The sequence below is a fragment of the Crocodylus siamensis genome, chromosome 9 (assembly GCF_052110815.1).
Source record: "Crocodylus siamensis isolate JL-2025a chromosome 9, ASM5211081v1, whole genome shotgun sequence".
Taxonomy (NCBI): Eukaryota; Metazoa; Chordata; order Crocodylia; family Crocodylidae; genus Crocodylus; species Crocodylus siamensis.
The window spans coordinates 29193766-29212031 of record NC_143403.1 but is presented as its reverse complement, the minus strand read 5'-3'; the positions used below and the strand labels follow the sequence as shown (position 1 = coordinate 29212031).

Sequence of the window (18266 nt, the reverse complement as noted above, 5' to 3'; positions counted from 1 at the left end):
TGTAGAAATATATGAAGGCAACTTGAAGGATCCTAATAGTAGTTTCATAGGGGTTGGAAGGTACCTTAAGGGAATTTACTATACATTTTTATGAGATTTTTAGCTCCTTCCTTTTTTTTTGTATTTCCTATTATGAAAACACACATTTTAAACAATTTGAGGTGCATACATTGCTAGTCAGTAGCTAAGAAATGAGATAAAGTTTTAAGACTAATTTACAGCTGTTCCTGCAAAGGTTTGCAAGATCCTGAAAGGAAACAGAAAATCCATTTCTTCCTCAAAAGTTGTACAGTGCCTTCCATATACTGAACCTTCTAGCAGCTGAAAAATACTGCAGGGAACACAACCTTTTGTACACTGCATGACCCTCAGTGGTGCCCTGGAGGTAGTCGATACCATGGCAGAGTGTTCATACTGCAGGTAACATCAGCCAAAAGGTGGTTGGAGAGGACAATTTCCCATATTCATTCTACACTGGCAATCTGAGGCATGAGATAATATACATGGCACCATTCCAAAAGATGCAAGTAATGTTTACACCAAGGAAGAGTTCAACTTTAGGTCAGGATTAGCAAGCCCAATCTGAATTTGAATGTTTTTCTTAATGTCGAAAATCACATTAAGCTCCTCTTTGGCTTAGGCTCTCAAACACAAGGCCTGTGTTTTTTGGGTGTTTTTTTTCAATCCTGCACACATTCTGTCTGCCTTGGTCCCAGCACACACTAAATGACACCAGCTGCTTTTCTGTGTCAGTGACCACTACAGACATAAAAGAGCCCTTAATGTAGATGTACTCCTAAAGGGTAAAAACAATTTTTTTCAAACATTTCTCCATATTTAGTAGACATGATGAGTCAGTTTCTTTGAGAAATAATTACGGTATCCCAATTTTAGAAAACACGCTACCAAATCTGCATAATCACAACTGGGCTGTCTCAAGTTTCTGAAGGTCCCAGAGGTCTCATTTGGAGATGTAAACAATATATTCAGATTTAGGCCCTAGATGAATTGCAGAAATCTAGCACTTGGTTTCAGGGCTTCCGTGGTGCATATTCCACATATTACTGTCATGACGAATGCATATCCGTCCTAAACTAAAGAAAGGTGTTGGTCATTTCCTTGTCTCCTATTCAATCTTTTCTCTTCTCCACTAGTTAAATGCTAAGCCAAAATGTTCATCTTCTGTTTGTAGGCAACATAGTCAAGGCTGTGTATTATTCAAACTTAGAATAAAAACTGAATTTTAAAGGTCCCACTTAACACTTCAAAACAACAATAACCCACCTAAATTTAACATAGTACATTCTGTTTCTGTTAAATACAAACCTTCAGCATTCCTCCTAACTTACTGAAAGCTTAATCTAATAACCACAAAAAGGCTATTATTGTACTATTAGAGAAGTATCTGTCAACCGTGTTTATAGTTTTTAAGACACCATGAGATAATAAGATGCTATGCTTTGTGCTCAGACAATGCCCAGTAGATTAGGTAGGTGTCCTACAAATCCTCCCCTTATTGAAGTACAAAGCACAGCTTTTCTTTTTATCACTCTTATAAAGCACCCATCCAGATTTTCATTCAGGAACCCTTTTTTTTTGGCGGGGGGGGGGAAGAGTGGGGACAGACAGGGGAAGGGATACTTTCTTAAGTGACATCATAGATCATCACAACAGATTACATTAACATGACACATGGGTTAAAAGTAGGGCTTGACCATTTCGTAATTTTTTTTAAAGAAGCACAAGCAGAGACAAAAATAGATGTAAAATAACCACATTTTTATTATAAATTGTCGAACTATTTTCCACAAATTCATTAATAGTGATTTTATTTTGTGTTGGCAATTATCTACAAAAGCCCACTCTTAATTGCTCTTACAGCGTAATGTTTTATTTTAGCCAGGTTCACATTTTATTACAGAAGACTAATGGGGCATTGACTCCCAATAGAACTTATTTCAAACCTTGGCCCAGTCAACCATAAAAAGGGTATAAAAATAGTTATAGAGGCAAAATAAAAATTAAAAACTATAGCTACGCTTTCAGATTTACAGGTATAATAAAATGTATCATAAACTTTTGCTTTCATTCCAAAGCTTTGTCATAAGAACATGCAAAACTTTCACCATTTTAACAGCATATGTTCCAATGTAAAATCTTTTTGTTTTTATTTTCTTTATAATGCTACTCAGCTCTGAGTAATTTTTATAATTTATTACCAGTTCATTAAATATCCTAGCTGATCAGAGTGCTGGAGTGATAAGAGAGAACACATTACAGGATAATAACAACAACTTAATGGAGTTTCTTGTTAATGAGGTAATAACAGAACGCCTTTAGGCCTTCTTCCTCAAAAGTTTATTTAGCCATAGCTACTGTTGTTATTTCCTTATTAACACGAAGAAACCTCAAGTTGTCAATAGCTAGGCTAATTTCAAGACATACTAGGTTAATTTATCAAATAAGTCAATTAATCCAGTCATTTCAGTACAGAAATCTGGTGCAATCTCATGACCTTGGAGGAATCATTGGCCCTGTTACTTGAATGAATGACTTCACCGGTCTCTGCAGAAATCAGCGCTGGCAATTCTACAATTAACACTCTTCCCCTCACATCAGTACCAATTCAACATGATGGGGTGGGTAACTGTGCTGTTGGAGGTAATGTCTCTGAGTGGTATGTAATGCTGAAGTCCTGATCATCTGAAGTAACTAATATTTTTTAACCATTAGAAGTGTTAATTCTGGGATCCTTGCAAATGTCTAGCCTGTGCATTGCATTATCCCTATGCATGTTCATTCTTCAGTTCTGGTTGGCCGCTATTCTTTTGTACTTTCTAACTTAAATTCTGTCTGACACAGTCTTTGTGCATCAGGGCTACTTATTTTATTTGTTGATATTTGGTGTTTTGCTTAAAGTGCCACCTTCTGGAGTCATGTGATAGTATGAAAATCTAACTTAATATTTACACACACACACAAACTTAGTTCCAAAGAAAAGTTTGAAAAAGTGGCTTGAGTATGCTCTAAAAGCACCACCAGTAAAGAAATATAGAAACAACCAGTTTTAAAAAAAACATTCCTTTTAAGTTGCTCTTCCAGTTCTGAGGAGCTTGAACCAGGATTTTTTGAATGCTCAGAGTTAACAGTACTAGTTGTGTTCTGTTTTTGTGTTCAGATTCTAGTCACAGACTACATACACATATTCAAATAATCTGAGAGATTTCTCCTAGGTTTATTCTCTTGGTAGAAAAAATTTACCCACATGTACAGAGATTCATGTTGAACTCCTGAAGATTGGAGAGCTTGAAGTGCTGACACTGTGCAACTGGGGGGTGGGGGAAGAATCCCTATGCATACTTCTCAGTGTGCTCTGTAGCTCCTTTAGTCTGCCTGGTGAGAGATGGCAGCAGCACATAGGGACGCCCTGACTGGCTGACCCGTATTGCCCATGGTCAGCCTATGTTTCCCTATAGAACAATGTGGGATTTGTGAAGGGGCAAGGGGGCAGGGGGAAGGATTCTGCTCCATAATTCCAGTGAGTGACTGTCTCCCAAACAGGGGGAGAAAGGGAGGGAAAAAGCACCATGTTCTCTTCTGAAAGAAACCACAACATGTACAGATATCCACTCTGCCAGACAAAACTGTCCTGGGAATGATTTGCCCCTGATTGTTCCCAGGTTATTTTTCTTCTGGATTGGCCATTTTTACTTTGGAAGAAAACATCTGAACATTTGAACACTCGTGGTTTCTTCTGGGAGAGCAGTGACTCTCCTGGGAAAAACTTAATGCCTGTATAAGGCCAGAGTAGGTGCATTTAAACAATTAAGTACTATTTTAAGATAGCTAAAAAATAACTGTATGGGCAAAAATCTGTAGAAAAGACACATTCTGCTGACACAGAAGACAATGCAAAAGTGTGGGGAAAGATACTTCAGTGCACGCGTGCCTGTAGATTAGGCTTGTATACAAGCTTATTGCATGGTTCCACTTGCTAACATGCCCATTCTAATTCCCCGTTACCGTCTGATTCTATGAACACGTAAATAGAAGCATCTTGAACTGGTTTAGTTTTGTCCCCAGCAGGCACATTTGTAAAGATAAAAAGAACAAGGTTGTTTTTCCTTCCTCTGTATTGTGGTGGTTACTTGAAGGGGAAAAGGGCTGGGAGGGGATGGAATGTTCAACTCAGCACCAAAGTCTGGTTTTGTAGAAAAGCAGAACAAGAGCAGTCAGGCAAAGTAACTATGTTCCTACTCCTGGGTTTCAATTTTCAAGCCAAGTTGTCTTTTAAAGTTCTGATTCTCAAAGTTTTCCTACTTCTAAGCCTACTTGCTAAAAAAATTGTTTTGTTTTTTCATCCTACAGCTTCTGGCAGCAAGTGGTATGTAAACATTCAGTAGCCCATCTGAACCCTATTTGAGAACAGAATAATTTCAGTCTCTAAGTGTTTGAATTACTTTAACTAAATCTGAGGATTTACCTATTGAAGCTCGAGCAGCTCCCTTTCAACTCTGAATGAAGGAAGAATTATGAGACTGGAGTTATTCAATGAGAGCTATCTGTCCTGGCACTTAATCAAAGGGATTAGGATTTGGAAAGAAAAGCCTACAGGTGATCCTCCAGGAAGCATACCAAGCAGTTATCAAAAACATACAAGTTCAAAGCAGCTCAATTTTCATATGTTAAAAGTATTTGGATGAAGCCTCAGGCTTGTTTCTAGGTAAAGAATTGTGTTAAAGCTGTTTGTACTTGCATACTTAGTAGACAAGGGAATGAAATAGCATGTGGTGAAGCAGTACTATGTCCATCTAACCCTGATGAAACACAATAAATCAATCTTGTTCTGTGGGTGAAACATGATCTGATACTGTGTCCAGGTTTCAAATGCTCTTTCCTGACTCTGGCAGTCATAACAGATATTCATTTACCTCATCAACAAAGAAAGCTGTCATAACACAAAAGCAAAGATGTTACATGCTATGCATCTGCCTTAATAATTGTTATTAATCATGTAGCTACAGTTCTTTTTTCTCCCCATACTATCCTCTGAATTTAAAACAAGTCTAACAGCTTCATGTATACCATAAAATACAAAAAGCATATTAAACTATTAAGAGCCTGACATTACCAACTGGTCAAAGTTACCTCACCACAGTGCACCAGAATGATTTTATTTATCACAAGTGGCAGAAAGCCACATTTGACACAGGATACAATGTTCCACTCTGAGGCCATTTGGGGTAAGGAGCAGCTGAGCAGTAACTGATGTAAAATTACACTGAAATAGGACACTGTTAGCACACCAAACGGAGGCAAAAGCTGCTAAGAAATATTTTCCCCTACACCATGTCTTTGAAAACAGCTTTTCTGCCAGCCTCATGCTGTTCATTCAACATCCGGTGAACCTTCTCTGTCTATTGTAAGGGATAAAGGATAGGAACCAGCAACTGTACAGATGTCCTGCCATATAAACTAACTGTAACTCATATAGCCAATTTCAATGTAAATTAATACTGAGTAATCCTTAACATAATTTTTCAACCTAACCTGTGAGCATCAGAGACTTTTTGGAAAGCAGAAGCACTTCAACAGTGATAGCATGGATGCAGAGGCATAACAACTAGACCTGTGCGAAGCAGCAAGTATTTGTTTTGGATTAGGCCGATTTGGAGGGACAGCAATTCAATTTGGCGATTTGAATTACTGTCCCAATTTGATTGGGCCAATTCAGATTCGGAGATTCAGCCATAGACTATACAGGCAGCAGCCCTTGACAATGTTGGACACAGATGCCTCCAGCTGGTTAATCTGTCGTGGTGGGCAGAAGGGGGAGGGAAGGGGCATGGGGGGTAGATCATTATTCCTACAGTGAGGGAGGGATTGGGGCTGGGATAAGCTGCCCAGCTGGGGCAGGGGGGCACAGGAGTTATGGAGGGGGACTCTCGCCACTGTGTGCTGCTATGCATCGCTGGTCTGGGAGCTGCTCTTCTGGTAGCTCCTTCACTGCTGGTCCAGGAGGGCATGCGAGTAGGCTTGTGCCCCCAGATCTGTGCGGGGTGGGTTGGCTTGGACTGCACTCCAGATGAGCGGCAGAATGCGCTGGGAGCAGGGGCTATGCCCTTCCACTTCTTGCCTAGATGGGCTGGGGAGATGTGGGCCCGTGGTGCTGTGGAAGCCGCTCCAGATTCCCCGTGCCTCCCAGACAAGCTGCAGGATCGCTCTACCCCTCCCTGGTGCAGCCCAGCAGTGGGAGCTTGCCACCTGGAACACAGCCCTGGCTCCACCCACTCTGTGGAGTGCAGCCAGTGGTGGGCAGCTGGGGCTAGCCTCCCAGAGTGCAGCCCTGGCTCTGCCCACCCCAGACAGCGCAGTCTGGCAGTGGGGGTTTGCTGCCTGGAGTGCAGCCCTGGCTCCACTTGCCCCACAGAGGGCAGCCTGGCATCAGGCAGCTAGGGGTAGCCTTCCGGAGTGCAGCTTGGCCCAGCCCGCCCTCTGTAGATTGGGGGGCAGACACCTGCTCCCATGCCCTCCTGGACTGGCAATGAGAGCCACTGTAGGAGCCACCAGAAGAGCAGCTCCTGGACTGGCAGCACGCAGTGGCGGGAGCCCCCTCCATGAGTTCTGCGTCCCTCCTGCCCCAGCTAGGCAGCTTGTCCCAGGTCCAGCCCCAGCCCCAATCCTCCCCTTGCTGTGGGGGCAGTGATCTGCCCCCCACACCTCTTCCTTCCCACCTCTGCCCACTACAACAGACCTACCAGCTGGAGGAAGCTGTGTCCAGCACTGTTGAGTCTGTATAGTCTATGGTCAAATCTCCGAATTGATTCATAGGCTTTTGATTCAATTTGGACCTTTTAACAGGTCTCTCGATATGATTCGGATTTAGAGATTTGGCTGCTGAATCAGGTCGTATCTCCTCTGAATCGAATCGGGTATCAAAGCTTCTCACAGCTCAAATAACAACAAAGGCAAGTGCCTGAAACAGCTGTGACATGGGGACAGCAGTGACCTCCGGCTGCCACTGGTACAATCACATGGCTGTGGCAGCAGTGTTTTTTTCTGTTCCACTCCCCTTCCCTCCAGTTATAACGCTACCCAGGTTATACTACCGGTGCTATGTAAATGTTGCTAAGGCCCAAGGCTTTTAAAAATATAAAGTCACCAATTTGGATTAAAGCAACAAGTAGAAGCCAAAGTGCTCTGGCCCTGCCTTCCCAAACAAAAAGCTCTTCATCATTCAATGTGTGGGTTCTCTCTCCCTCTACATGCCTTTTTGAAATAAGAGGAAGCTCAGCTTTCAATCCCTGCCTTACTTTACTTTAATATGATGTTCAATATTTTATATTCTCTGCATGATGAATGTTAATATAAAAAGATAAAAGAAAAAGATCTTACTGGATTGTTTGGGAACTGTCTCAATAAGGTCATGAAGACTTCTTCACAGTCATTACATTACAAACCCCTGAAATACAAGCTTTGTAATGAATCTTAACTGTGGCACAGCTACTAGACATTGCAGAGAAACAATACCATAAAACTGATAGTTTGTTGCTTCCTACTATCTTTGCACTGAGCAGTTTCAGCAATCTTTAGAAAAATCCAGTAGTCCTTATTCCCACTGAAGGACAGTGATTTGGCCCTTAATGATTAAATGATGAAAGAATGGGAGAAACTTAACTCTCCATTTTGAACTAGGTATATGGTGTCTATATGGAACCTTACTAACTTACATACACATTTGTAGGTTTGGAATGTTAGATACACATGAGAAGAATATAAGCAAATGTTGTACTGATGTCATAACATTTCCTTTAAAATTATTTTCTGAATATGTAGAGAATTGAATACTTAACATGGATTAAAACAATAGCAAGTTGTTAAAATATTTCCTTTTTCCAAGCAGAATAAATTATGTGGATGTAAATTCAAAACAAACGAACAAACAAAAATAAATAAGATTTGCCTTATCTTACAAATGCAGGTTTAAATGTATTATTTTCCAATAGAAACTACAATGCAATACACAACTGAATAAACATCTTAAATAATAGTATTCTTAAGCTACTGACAGACTAATGGACTCTTCCAGGGAAGGAAAGATAAATGGACTATCCCTATAAGATATCAAGCACCTTTTGAGAAGTACTGTTGTCATCTGTGTATGCATTATCATTTATTACCTGCATTATAGGAATACGAAGGGATTCCAGCTGAAATGATGGTCCCATTTCGCTGGGTGTCATACAGACACACAATAAGAGACATCCTTAAAGATATTATAATTTAAACAGAAATGACAGGTAGGGATTTGAGAAAGAAGAGCTATCCAAGGTATACAGAAGACAATGATTTACAGAGAATTACAACTTCCTGAGGTTACACAGGACGCAAAATTTTTATGGTAGCACAAGTTGAGAACAAGCCAATGTTCTAGCCCAGTGGTCTCCAACCTTTTTAAGTACCAGTGCATTTTTGAATTAAAGTGCACCCCAGGATCTACCGTGCACCACCCTCCTCCCCACCCAGCAGGTCAGTCTGTGGGGGAGGGAAGGGTGGAAGATCAAGGCCCCCTCAGTAAGGGAGGGAGTGGGGCAGAGGCAGGGGCAGGGATGAGTGGGGCGCTGGGCTGGCCAGGTGGTGGGAGGATTGGAGCCTGGATGGTTGGCAGAGGCCATGCCAGCAGAGGCCTGAGGGGCACATGTTCCCCCCGATCTGTGTGTGGGGCAGAGGCGGCTGCTGCTGCACACTGGGCTTTGTGCCCCACGCCCCACTGCAGCTGCCACAGGAGCGGCCCAGCCAAGTAAAATCGTGGCACTCAAGGCCACTGTCCCATAAGATTGGGCCCCTGAAGCCCCAGGAACAAAATGGGTCTGACCCTGTGGGACAACAGCCCAAATAACATCTGTAAATGCCAAGGAAGTGGATCAGCTGCCAGGACAGATCCCAGCATAACTGATCCTGCTTCAAAGACAACTTTTGTTTATACCCATAGGAATCAGCCAGGCTAAAAGCAGACACCAAGTTTATTCCAGGTCTAACTGTCCCAGGTTTTGACCCACAGAATCATAGAAAATTAAGTCAAAAGGGACCTCAGAAGGTCATTTAGTCCAACCCTCTGTTCAAAGCAGGACCAGCCCAAATAGATTCTTCCAGCCAGGGCTTTGTCAAGCCTGGCCTTAAAAATGCAAGGATAGAGATTCCACAGTTTCTCTGGTAACCTGTTCCAGTGCTTCCCTCCTAACGAGAAAAATTTTCCTAATATCTAACCTAAACCTCCCTTGCTGTAACTTGAGACCATTGCTGCTTGTTCTGTCATCTGTCACTATTGATAACAATCTAGCTTCATCCTCTTTGGAACTACCCTTCAGTTAGTTAAAGGCTGCTATCAAATCTCCCTCTCAGTCTTCTCTGCTTCAGACTAAATAAACCCAGTTCCCTCAGTCTCTCTTCATAAGCCCCAGCCCTCTAACTATTTTCGTTGCTATCCATTTGACTCTTCCCAACTTTTCCACATCCTTTCTGTAGTGGGGGGCCCAAAACTGGACAAAATACTCCAGATGTGGCCTCACCAGTGCAGAAAAGAGTGGAATAATTAATTCCCTAGATCTGCTGGCAACACTCTTACTAATGCAGCCCAGTATGCTGTTGGCTTTCTTAGCAACAAGGGTGCTGCTGACTTGTATCCATGTTATTGTCCACTGTAACCCCTAGATCCTTTTCTGCACAGCTGCTGCTTAGCCAGTCAGACCCCCGGCTATAGTGGTGCATGGGACTGTTACATCCAAACAGCAGGAATTTGCACTTGTCCTTGTTGAACTTTGTGCAATTTCTTTTCACCCAATCCTCCAATTTGTTTAGGACACTCTAAATCCTAGCCATATCCTCCAGTGCTTGGTATCATCTGTGACCCTGCTGAGGGTGCAATCCATCCCAACTTCCAGATTGTTCATGAAGATATTGAACAAAACTGGCCCCAGGACCAACCCCTGGGGCACTCCACTTGATCCAGCTGGACTCCTTTCCCCCTCAGACTGACCTTCTGGGGGATCCTGCCCATCAGTTCCCTGAGGGAGTCAAAATCTACTTTTCTTAAGTCCAGAGACCATACGCAGCTGCTCTCCTTTCTTGCTTTTGTTAGGATCCTGCACTCAATCACCTTGTGGTCACTGCTGCCCACCTTGCCATTCACTTCTACATCCCCCACCAATTCTTCCCTATTTGTGAGCAGTAGGTCAAGAAGAACGCAGCCCCTAATTGGCTGCTCCAGCACTTCCAGCAGGAAGTTGTCCCCAACTTTCTCCAAAAACTTCCTGAATTGCCTGTGCAATGCTGTACTGCTGTCCCAGCAGATGGCAGGGTGATTGATGTTCTCTGTGAGAACCAGGGCCTGTGATCTGGAAACTTCAGCTAGTTGTCTGAAGAAAGTCTCATCTACCTCATCTTCCTGGCTGGGGGGGGGGGGGGGGGGGTGTCTATAGCAAACACCCACAACATCACCCTCATTACTCTCCCCTCTAAACTTAACCCATGATAGTGCTCCAGTCATGTGAGCTATCCACCAAGTCTCTGTTTTCCAATTGCATTATAGTTCCTTGATTGTGTGAGGACTTCCAATTCTTCCTGCTTGTTTCCCAGGCTCCATGCATTTATATACAGACACCTAAGGTGACTAGCTTGCACCCAAACAGACCCAGGACAATCACGTATACACACAGCTTGAATAGAAATTAACTTGGACAAACCTGAATGGGGGGCAGGTGAGGAAGAAAGTGTTATCTTGGTACTTCATGGACACTTCTCAGGTATTTAAAGGCCTCAGAATTTTCCCAGGCCTCACAATAAAAGGCCTGGGAAAAATCCAAAGTCTGTTTTTAACTTAATAGGGCTGGGAATTAAACACAGAGCCACTGTTCAGGCCATGAAACAGGATGTCCTTCTTCATCTCCAGTGAAGTCTCTTGAAAGCTGAAGGGACGCAATATCTTGTAAGTTCAAGGCAACAGAAATTTTACTTCTTTAGTAATTCATTTTATTAGGCCAAACACTTCTGTAATGTACAATGTTATAAAACTATAGTTATTCAACAGACTTCAATTGAATTTCTAAGAACAGGCATTGAGAGCAAAATTAGGCTCCTAAATAGCTGGATTATTAGAGATGATTAGCTTTGTAACGAATCCTAACTAACTTCAGGGGAGTTCAGCTGAACAGGAGTGCCTCTAGATTTACACCAATGCTGGAGTAAAATTTGGCCTGTACAACTAAAAAGGATTTGTTTATTATTAAGCTTTTCACTTTGTCTATCTCATAAACATAGAAAGTGTTACCATCAAAACACAGACACTGGAAGACATTTTATATACACTATTAAAAAAAAAAGTAAGATTGATATAATTTTGTTTTATGTCTTTTTGCCAAAAAGAAAATATGGCTTTAATAGACGTTTACATCTGTATGGTATTACATACATGTAAAACAGATGTAACCTAATTACATTTTCATTTAAATTGCTAAATAGCTACTTAAGTAAAAAGCTAAAATAACATACAAACAACAGTTACTATAATAATAAGTGTACTTAGAATTAAATGAAAAGGATCAAAGCTGCAGCATACAAAATTTGAGCTGGTCTTTGAAAAAGATACAGTGACATAACAACGCTGTATTGATTTACTCAGTAATTTAATGTCTCTATGGCTCAGCCAGAAGACACATCTCCATTAGACAGAGACACATGGAGGGAAATCCATAGAGTTTATATAAAGACTTTGGGTTTCATGAAGATTAGATACACTCTACTAGAGATTATCTAGCAAAATCCAAAATTGGAATTAGAATACCGAGGCAATACAATCAGCTTGATTATAGTTTTTAGACAGACCTGTCTGGACTGGACTCAGGAATCATGTCCTAACAGTGAAATAGGGGAACACTTATTTTTAGCACAGAACTGAAGCCCTTAGGAGAGATAGCAAATTTATTTAATCTTTCTGTATGCAAATGCAGCATGTCCAGCAAAACTACATTTTTAGACCCTGACACAAAGTGCCAATGGAAAAGACTTTCATTGACTTAACTAGGCTTTGAATTATTCCCAAAGGTAGGGAGATAGAGAAAAAAATTGAATGAACATTCAAAATAAATTTAGCTTATAGGACTAAAATGTCAAAGACAGGATGATGTCACAGAAAAGGACAAAATCTTGCATTTGTGAGCATCATCTTGGTAAGTTGTAGTGCACACGGGCATGTAAGACCATCACTAATTGGCATATGCAAATGTACGCTGTGGTACGCACAAAAATACATAATTTTTATCCTAGTAGAAGTTTGCAGCTTTCCTGCTAGCTAAAAACCACTTTAGGAAAACTGCAAATATGTATATTTAAGTTGCTGTGAATCCTTCTGTTTATCACTGAGTCAGAATGTTTTTTCTGGATGTGTTTTGACTTTTCATTTTTATAGTACTTTTCAAGCATTTCCTTTGTCACTGGCTACACTTCCTGAAGGTGGAGAGAAGATATTATAATCCAGAATATATATTTTCTGTAACACAACAAAGTAACTGTTTTTGACTAAAAAAAAAAAAATCTCAGCTTACTATACACCTTGTATTAGTAATGTTCAATTAGCTTCATGCTTTTACGTGAACTACAGTATTCATAAAACAGTTAAGTTGATTCTTAGAGGGAATACATTTTAAAAGCCTGAATATATATAAAATAGTTTCTTGTTTTAAATGAGATAGCTTTGATTCATAAGACTAATTATTATTAAAGAAAACATCTTTATTGCACAGTAATACATGTGAGGATGTAAAGTTTATTTGTATACTGATTATCAAAATCTAAAACTATTATTGATCTCACTGTAGGTAAGGAAAAAATGCAGAAATGTTTTAACTTGTAATCATTAAAATTAGAAGAATTCTTCTAAAACGGGTTTAAAAATATTTGGGGGGGGGACACATTTTCCCAGCCTCTTAATTTTTTTTTAATTCACTATGATCTTAGCTCCTTCAAATGAAAAGGGTAGAAATTCCCATGTTTTAGACAAGACGTGAAGTCAGTTTCTCAGCCACAAGTGATCACTGAAAATCCCACGGAACTTTCTGAAAGTGTCAAATATCTAGTGTCAAGTTAAAAAGTCAGGGAGGGTGGGTGTACGTTTACCATGATTCCCAAAATGGCTGCATTTCATAGCCAAGGAGGTTGTGCTGGTTGTCTTAGTAAACTATTTGCGGGGAAACTATGGGTAAAATGTTGGCTGTAATGCAGCCAATGGAAAATTCCCATTGATTACATTCTGTGTTGTAATATGTAAATCAGCTTCCCAATATTGTACAGAATTGAGTGACTTAACCTGAAACAACATTTGTCCATCTCCAAACTGCTGTTCCCTTCCCTTAAGATCTTAACTGGGACAACCCAACTGAAAGAGTGGACTATACTTGTGTATACACTGGAATCTTTACAGGTGAAAACTGTGCCATCCCTGTGTTTAGGGGTGTGCAGTGCATGATGAATCCTTCATTTTCATAGTCTAAGAAAGGCTTTTCCTTGTCCCTTATCAAGTTTTCATTTCCTTGGTAAATTTTCTTCATTACTCAATACGTTAACTAAGCTGGAGAGAAAGGCTTTGTAATAACATGTTAGAGTTGGTTATGATTTTGTAGCAAATTATTTTTGTATTATAAAAGAGTTATAGATGTTATGGACTAACTGTTCAGAATAGCGCTGAAGCAACATTCAGGTTGAACTGACACCTGTAATATCTACAGGCTGCTGTTTAATGCAGGTCTTAACTAAATTTCAGCCTTCACTTGGCATGAGGGAAACACATAAGTGAAAGAGTGGACATATAAGCATTGCCCCACTCAACAAGGAGAAAAGAAAAGGAAGGGATAATGAAAACAACTTTTGCTGCTTTAATTCATTGTGATGCCCCAATAACTGGGATAAAAGTAGTAGCTGTTCAACAGAAGGTAAACTAAATATATCCAAAAATATAATTAGATTAACAATATTGCTGTTTTTCCCAAGTATTTAAGCATTTCTTAAATGTGATAATCTAACCAGTTATTAAATCATATATTAAATACCTGGGGTCTAGGGGGTTTAGTGTTGTCTTTTTCTTTTTAATAATGATCTAATTTCTCTCTTAACGTAAGACATTTTAAGATCACAACATTCATACACCATTCATAGATTAATATCTAAATTTGATAACCATTTGACTGCTTTAGGATAGCTGCATGGATTGATTTTAGATTTCCATTAAATGATCTAACTGGGCAATTGTTCACTATGTGTTGCACCATCTGAAAAAATGCATCACAATCACAACCTGGACTCTCTTTGATTCTCCATTTATGGAGTAGGTGTCCACATTTTCCTTGAAGTGTCCACATGTGATTCAGAGAGGACCAAATCTTTCTCAGTAGGTCAAATCCTTGCTGGGGGATTGCAGGGTTGCTAATGATGTATTTCTGCGGCAGGTTGGTATTTGCCTAGGCTTCCCTCCATTGTTCTTCAATATTCTTGTTATCATCATAGAGCTTCTTGGCATATTTCCAGAAGATTTTTCTAGATTTGAACCTACCCGGTGGTGGCACAGTGATACCCTTATTGATTGGGAGGTCTGGGTTACTGATGGCCTAATGGTATTCCCTCACACATGTGGCATTGCAACAGAGCTGTGGGGGAGCAATGGTGTACTTTTTAGCATTCTTGATATAATTTGCATAGCTGCATTTAACTGTGTATCAACAATCTTTGTGTGCACAGTGTTGTTACAGACTGGGGAGCGATATTCTGCTACAGAAAAAACAAGTGCTAGCGTGGCCATTTGAAGTATGGTTGCATTTGCTCCTCATGTTGTTTCAGCCAGTTTATGCACAAGGTTAACTCATGCTTTCATTTTTTTAGCAACATGCAGTAGATGTTCGTGAAAGGTGAGGCTCTGATTGACAGTTACGTTGAAGTATTTTGGGGAACATCTCATGCTTAACCTCCTCTGCACAGAAAATGATGGTGAGTTTCTGGTCGGCATGGGCATTGTTTAGATGAAATGATGTGACGACAGTTTTCCTTGGATTTGGGTGGAGTCTCTAACATGCAAAATATTCTTCAAGTAACTTGAGGTCTTTGCAAAGATGTCTGGACTTCAGCCTGAGTCCTTCTTTGAGTAGCAAGCATAGCTGAATTTCTGGCTGGCAGTGATCTAATAATCTAATGAGATGCTAGTATTATTCCTAAAGCATTTTGAAAGGAAGCATGAATATTAGTTTTCATACCTCACAGGTGTGTTCTTTTGCATAGGCATGTACACAGACAAGGTGCAAAAAACTGTACACATTTACAAACACTTCTACAAACTCTCCCACTACCACTTCATAAACAGCTTACTTTTCAATAGAATTATTTTGCTGGCTCTACAGCAATTCAGAATGACAGTAGTTGGACAGGTTTCCATTGTATACTTTTCTATTATGTATCTTGGAATTTTAATCTTGAATTACAGGAAGGCAAATTCTAAGAAATGGCAGAATTGATTCTGAGGTTTATTTCTCAATAGTTCTTAATGCAACAGAGTAAGTGGAGTGAGGAGCAGAAGCTGCGGAAGTTATTCAGCCCTCCTATATAGTCAAATACATGAACCTCATACATCAAAAACCTTGTGTATGATGCAGACCAACCCCAAAAGATTCTGAGCAATTTCAACTCCCATTTAAGTCAATGAGAGTTGAGACTGCTCAGTGCTATTTTGGGGGTGTGCAGCACTTGTGCAGGGCATATACAACTGGAGAAAATTCGCATTTAGGGTTTGTATTATCTATATTCTTTTTCTGTGCATTGTTACAGTTTAGCTCTTCCTTGCTTTTTATAAAACAGCTCACAAACCATTCCAAGAGCCTTCCTGCTAGTTTTTAAAGCAGATGTACAACATACAGAATTCTTATCTAAAAACACATTTTCAGTCCAAAGCAAGGGTCTGGTAACCAAAGGTCAGCATCTGCTGTTATGACACAGGTCTGCTTCAGGGGTATGCAAAATGGCAAGAGGTACTGTACTGAAGTTAGGCACAACTCTTCACTGTACACAAAACACAAAAGAGAAACAAAGCCACTGCATCACTCAAACACCTCCACTCTAAGTGTGCATCTGTACCTCATGTCTAAAGGGAAATGGATCTGTTTGCCTGACTGGCACCTTCCTGTTGCCCATGGGACACAAGGCTTCTAGCTGATGTTGGCCAGAAGAATGCTGGGGTGGCACATGTTCCTAGTCCCTGCAAAAGCACTTTGTACATTCATGCTGGGTACAGTCCTTCCTGGTTAAAGTCAAATCAGAGTCCTCTGGCACCCCAGCATTTTGCAGCCCCGGGTGCTATGCTGTCTGCTCCAGGGATCAGGGCTGGCCTTGCCTCTCTGCTTTCTAACTGGAGCAGTGAAGGCTGGCTAACAAGGGAGTGGAGGGGGCAAACCTGGGGGAACGCATCCCAGTCTGCAACCTGGGGGGACTGCCCTCCCAGGCAAACCGTAGCCAGGGCCTGGGGCCAGGGAAAGGGGCTAAACACCATTTCCTCGACTCAAACTTGGACTACAATCCCAGAGTTACCTGAAGCAGGAAGAGGAAGTGATGAGCAATTCTACCGAGTCCTCTTGTTGTAAGTCTGGACTGCAAATCCTAGAGACCTCGGGGACAGCGAGAAGAGAAAGTGAACACACAGCCGGAGAGCCATATACTAGCGCCCCCGGCTTTTGGCCTGAGCCACTGCAGGCATGTGGCTTCACTTCTGTTTTAATTTAACCTGTGCATTTTGGACTGCAAAGACTGAATTCATTGAGCCAGGAGCTTTTGGGCTGTCTCTACCTAGCCAATATGGTCCTAAATATACTGTTGTGCATGTTGGTGTTAGGGAGATACTGATCCATTGCAAAGACATGTCATTTACCTTAGTGAAGACACTGCCATCATTTTGTTCATTTTTAGGAAATTATCTTAATTAAAAGTAACATGATTTAACTTGTCAGGGAAATGCTATTTTGCTGGTCTTTTCTGTGCAGTTCAGATGGAATAAATCATCTTTCTGGAAACTTCCATCTTGCTCCATATAGGGAAGCCTTGTAACACTATTTATAGAAAGACTTCGGATCTTTTGAAACAAAAATGAGGTCTGTATGTTGTTTCAATTGGCAAAAACAACACAGTAGTTACTTTATCATGAATAGCTCAGTGTTTATAGTGATAGACATTAAAACAGTGACACTTCTAAAAAGATGAACAAATCTCTGACCCTGTTTTGAAATGCCAACACACTCCAGTGTTTGCTTTTTTAAATATTTATTTCCTTCATAAAATATCTATGTGCAGATCTCAATCCCTCAGCAGTGAATATTCTTATTTTCAAGTTAGCAGAAGCTCTAAAGTAATATGATATTGTAATACAAAAATTCAACATTTTAAACTTGCAATGCCTGAAACCTATTGACCTTGTACTAGATACTAGCATCAGAATCAGCATCATAAAACTCCATACACACTCACCCTGCCACTGTGTCAAGAAACGCATGCACAAATACGGAAATGAAAATGTTTAACTGAAGAATTAACACAAAATCATGTTATACTCCATCTTCTTTAGAAAAAAAAGTCCCTTAATTTTTAAACTGAATTTTCAGATTACATAAGATGGAATCTGACATAAATTAATGGCTGCCTAGTGTAAATGTACGAGCTTTTGTTTAGTTACCTCTAGTCTAGGGGTGGGCGAAATGCAGACCATGGGCCAGATGCGGCCTGCCAGGCCATTATCTGGCCCGAAGGCCCCTAAAAAATTTAGAAAATTAATAGTTATCTGTCCCTGGCTGCCTGTCATGTGGCCCTTGATGGCTTGCCAAAACCCAGTAAGTGGCCCCCTGCCTGAAATAATTGCCCACCCTGCTCTAGTCTGTTCATATTCATTTTATTTTAAGTACAGAAAACATTACCAAAAACATTTTTTTTTGAGTCCCACATCCATATTTTCTTTCTTTTCATGTAAGGTTATCTTCTTCACATTTATGTGATATGGATGCTACTATCATTTAAGCCCATGGCTCTGAATAAAAATCCTTGAAAATCAGGTTTCTAAGTGCCATTAGAGTAGGATTGCTTTTCTTTCTAGATTATTTTCCAGACCAATAGGAGAAATCCTGCCTGGCAGAGCGAATCACTAACTACCAAGAGAAACATTCCAATTCCTGACCCAAGCTGTCTTTCCTTAT

At 40.5% G+C, this 18266-nt stretch overlaps 1 protein-coding gene across 6 annotated transcripts in view; it reads right to left on the bottom strand.

Annotated features, from left to right (window-relative positions):
- FTO (FTO alpha-ketoglutarate dependent dioxygenase) overlaps positions 1-18266 on the bottom strand; it is a 437735-nt gene that overhangs the window by 131480 nt on the left and 287989 nt on the right. Inside the window, exon 9 of one of the 6 annotated variants that reach the window (XM_090063579.1) lies at positions 11056-15220. The exons of the other annotated variants lie outside the window; for them this stretch is intronic. Coding sequence (XP_089919705.1) covers positions 15127-15220 — 94 coding nt within the window. The 3' untranslated portion in view covers positions 11056-15126. Of the gene's footprint in view, positions 1-11055; positions 15221-18266 lie in introns of those variants that run through there. 6 annotated transcript variants of the gene reach the window in all.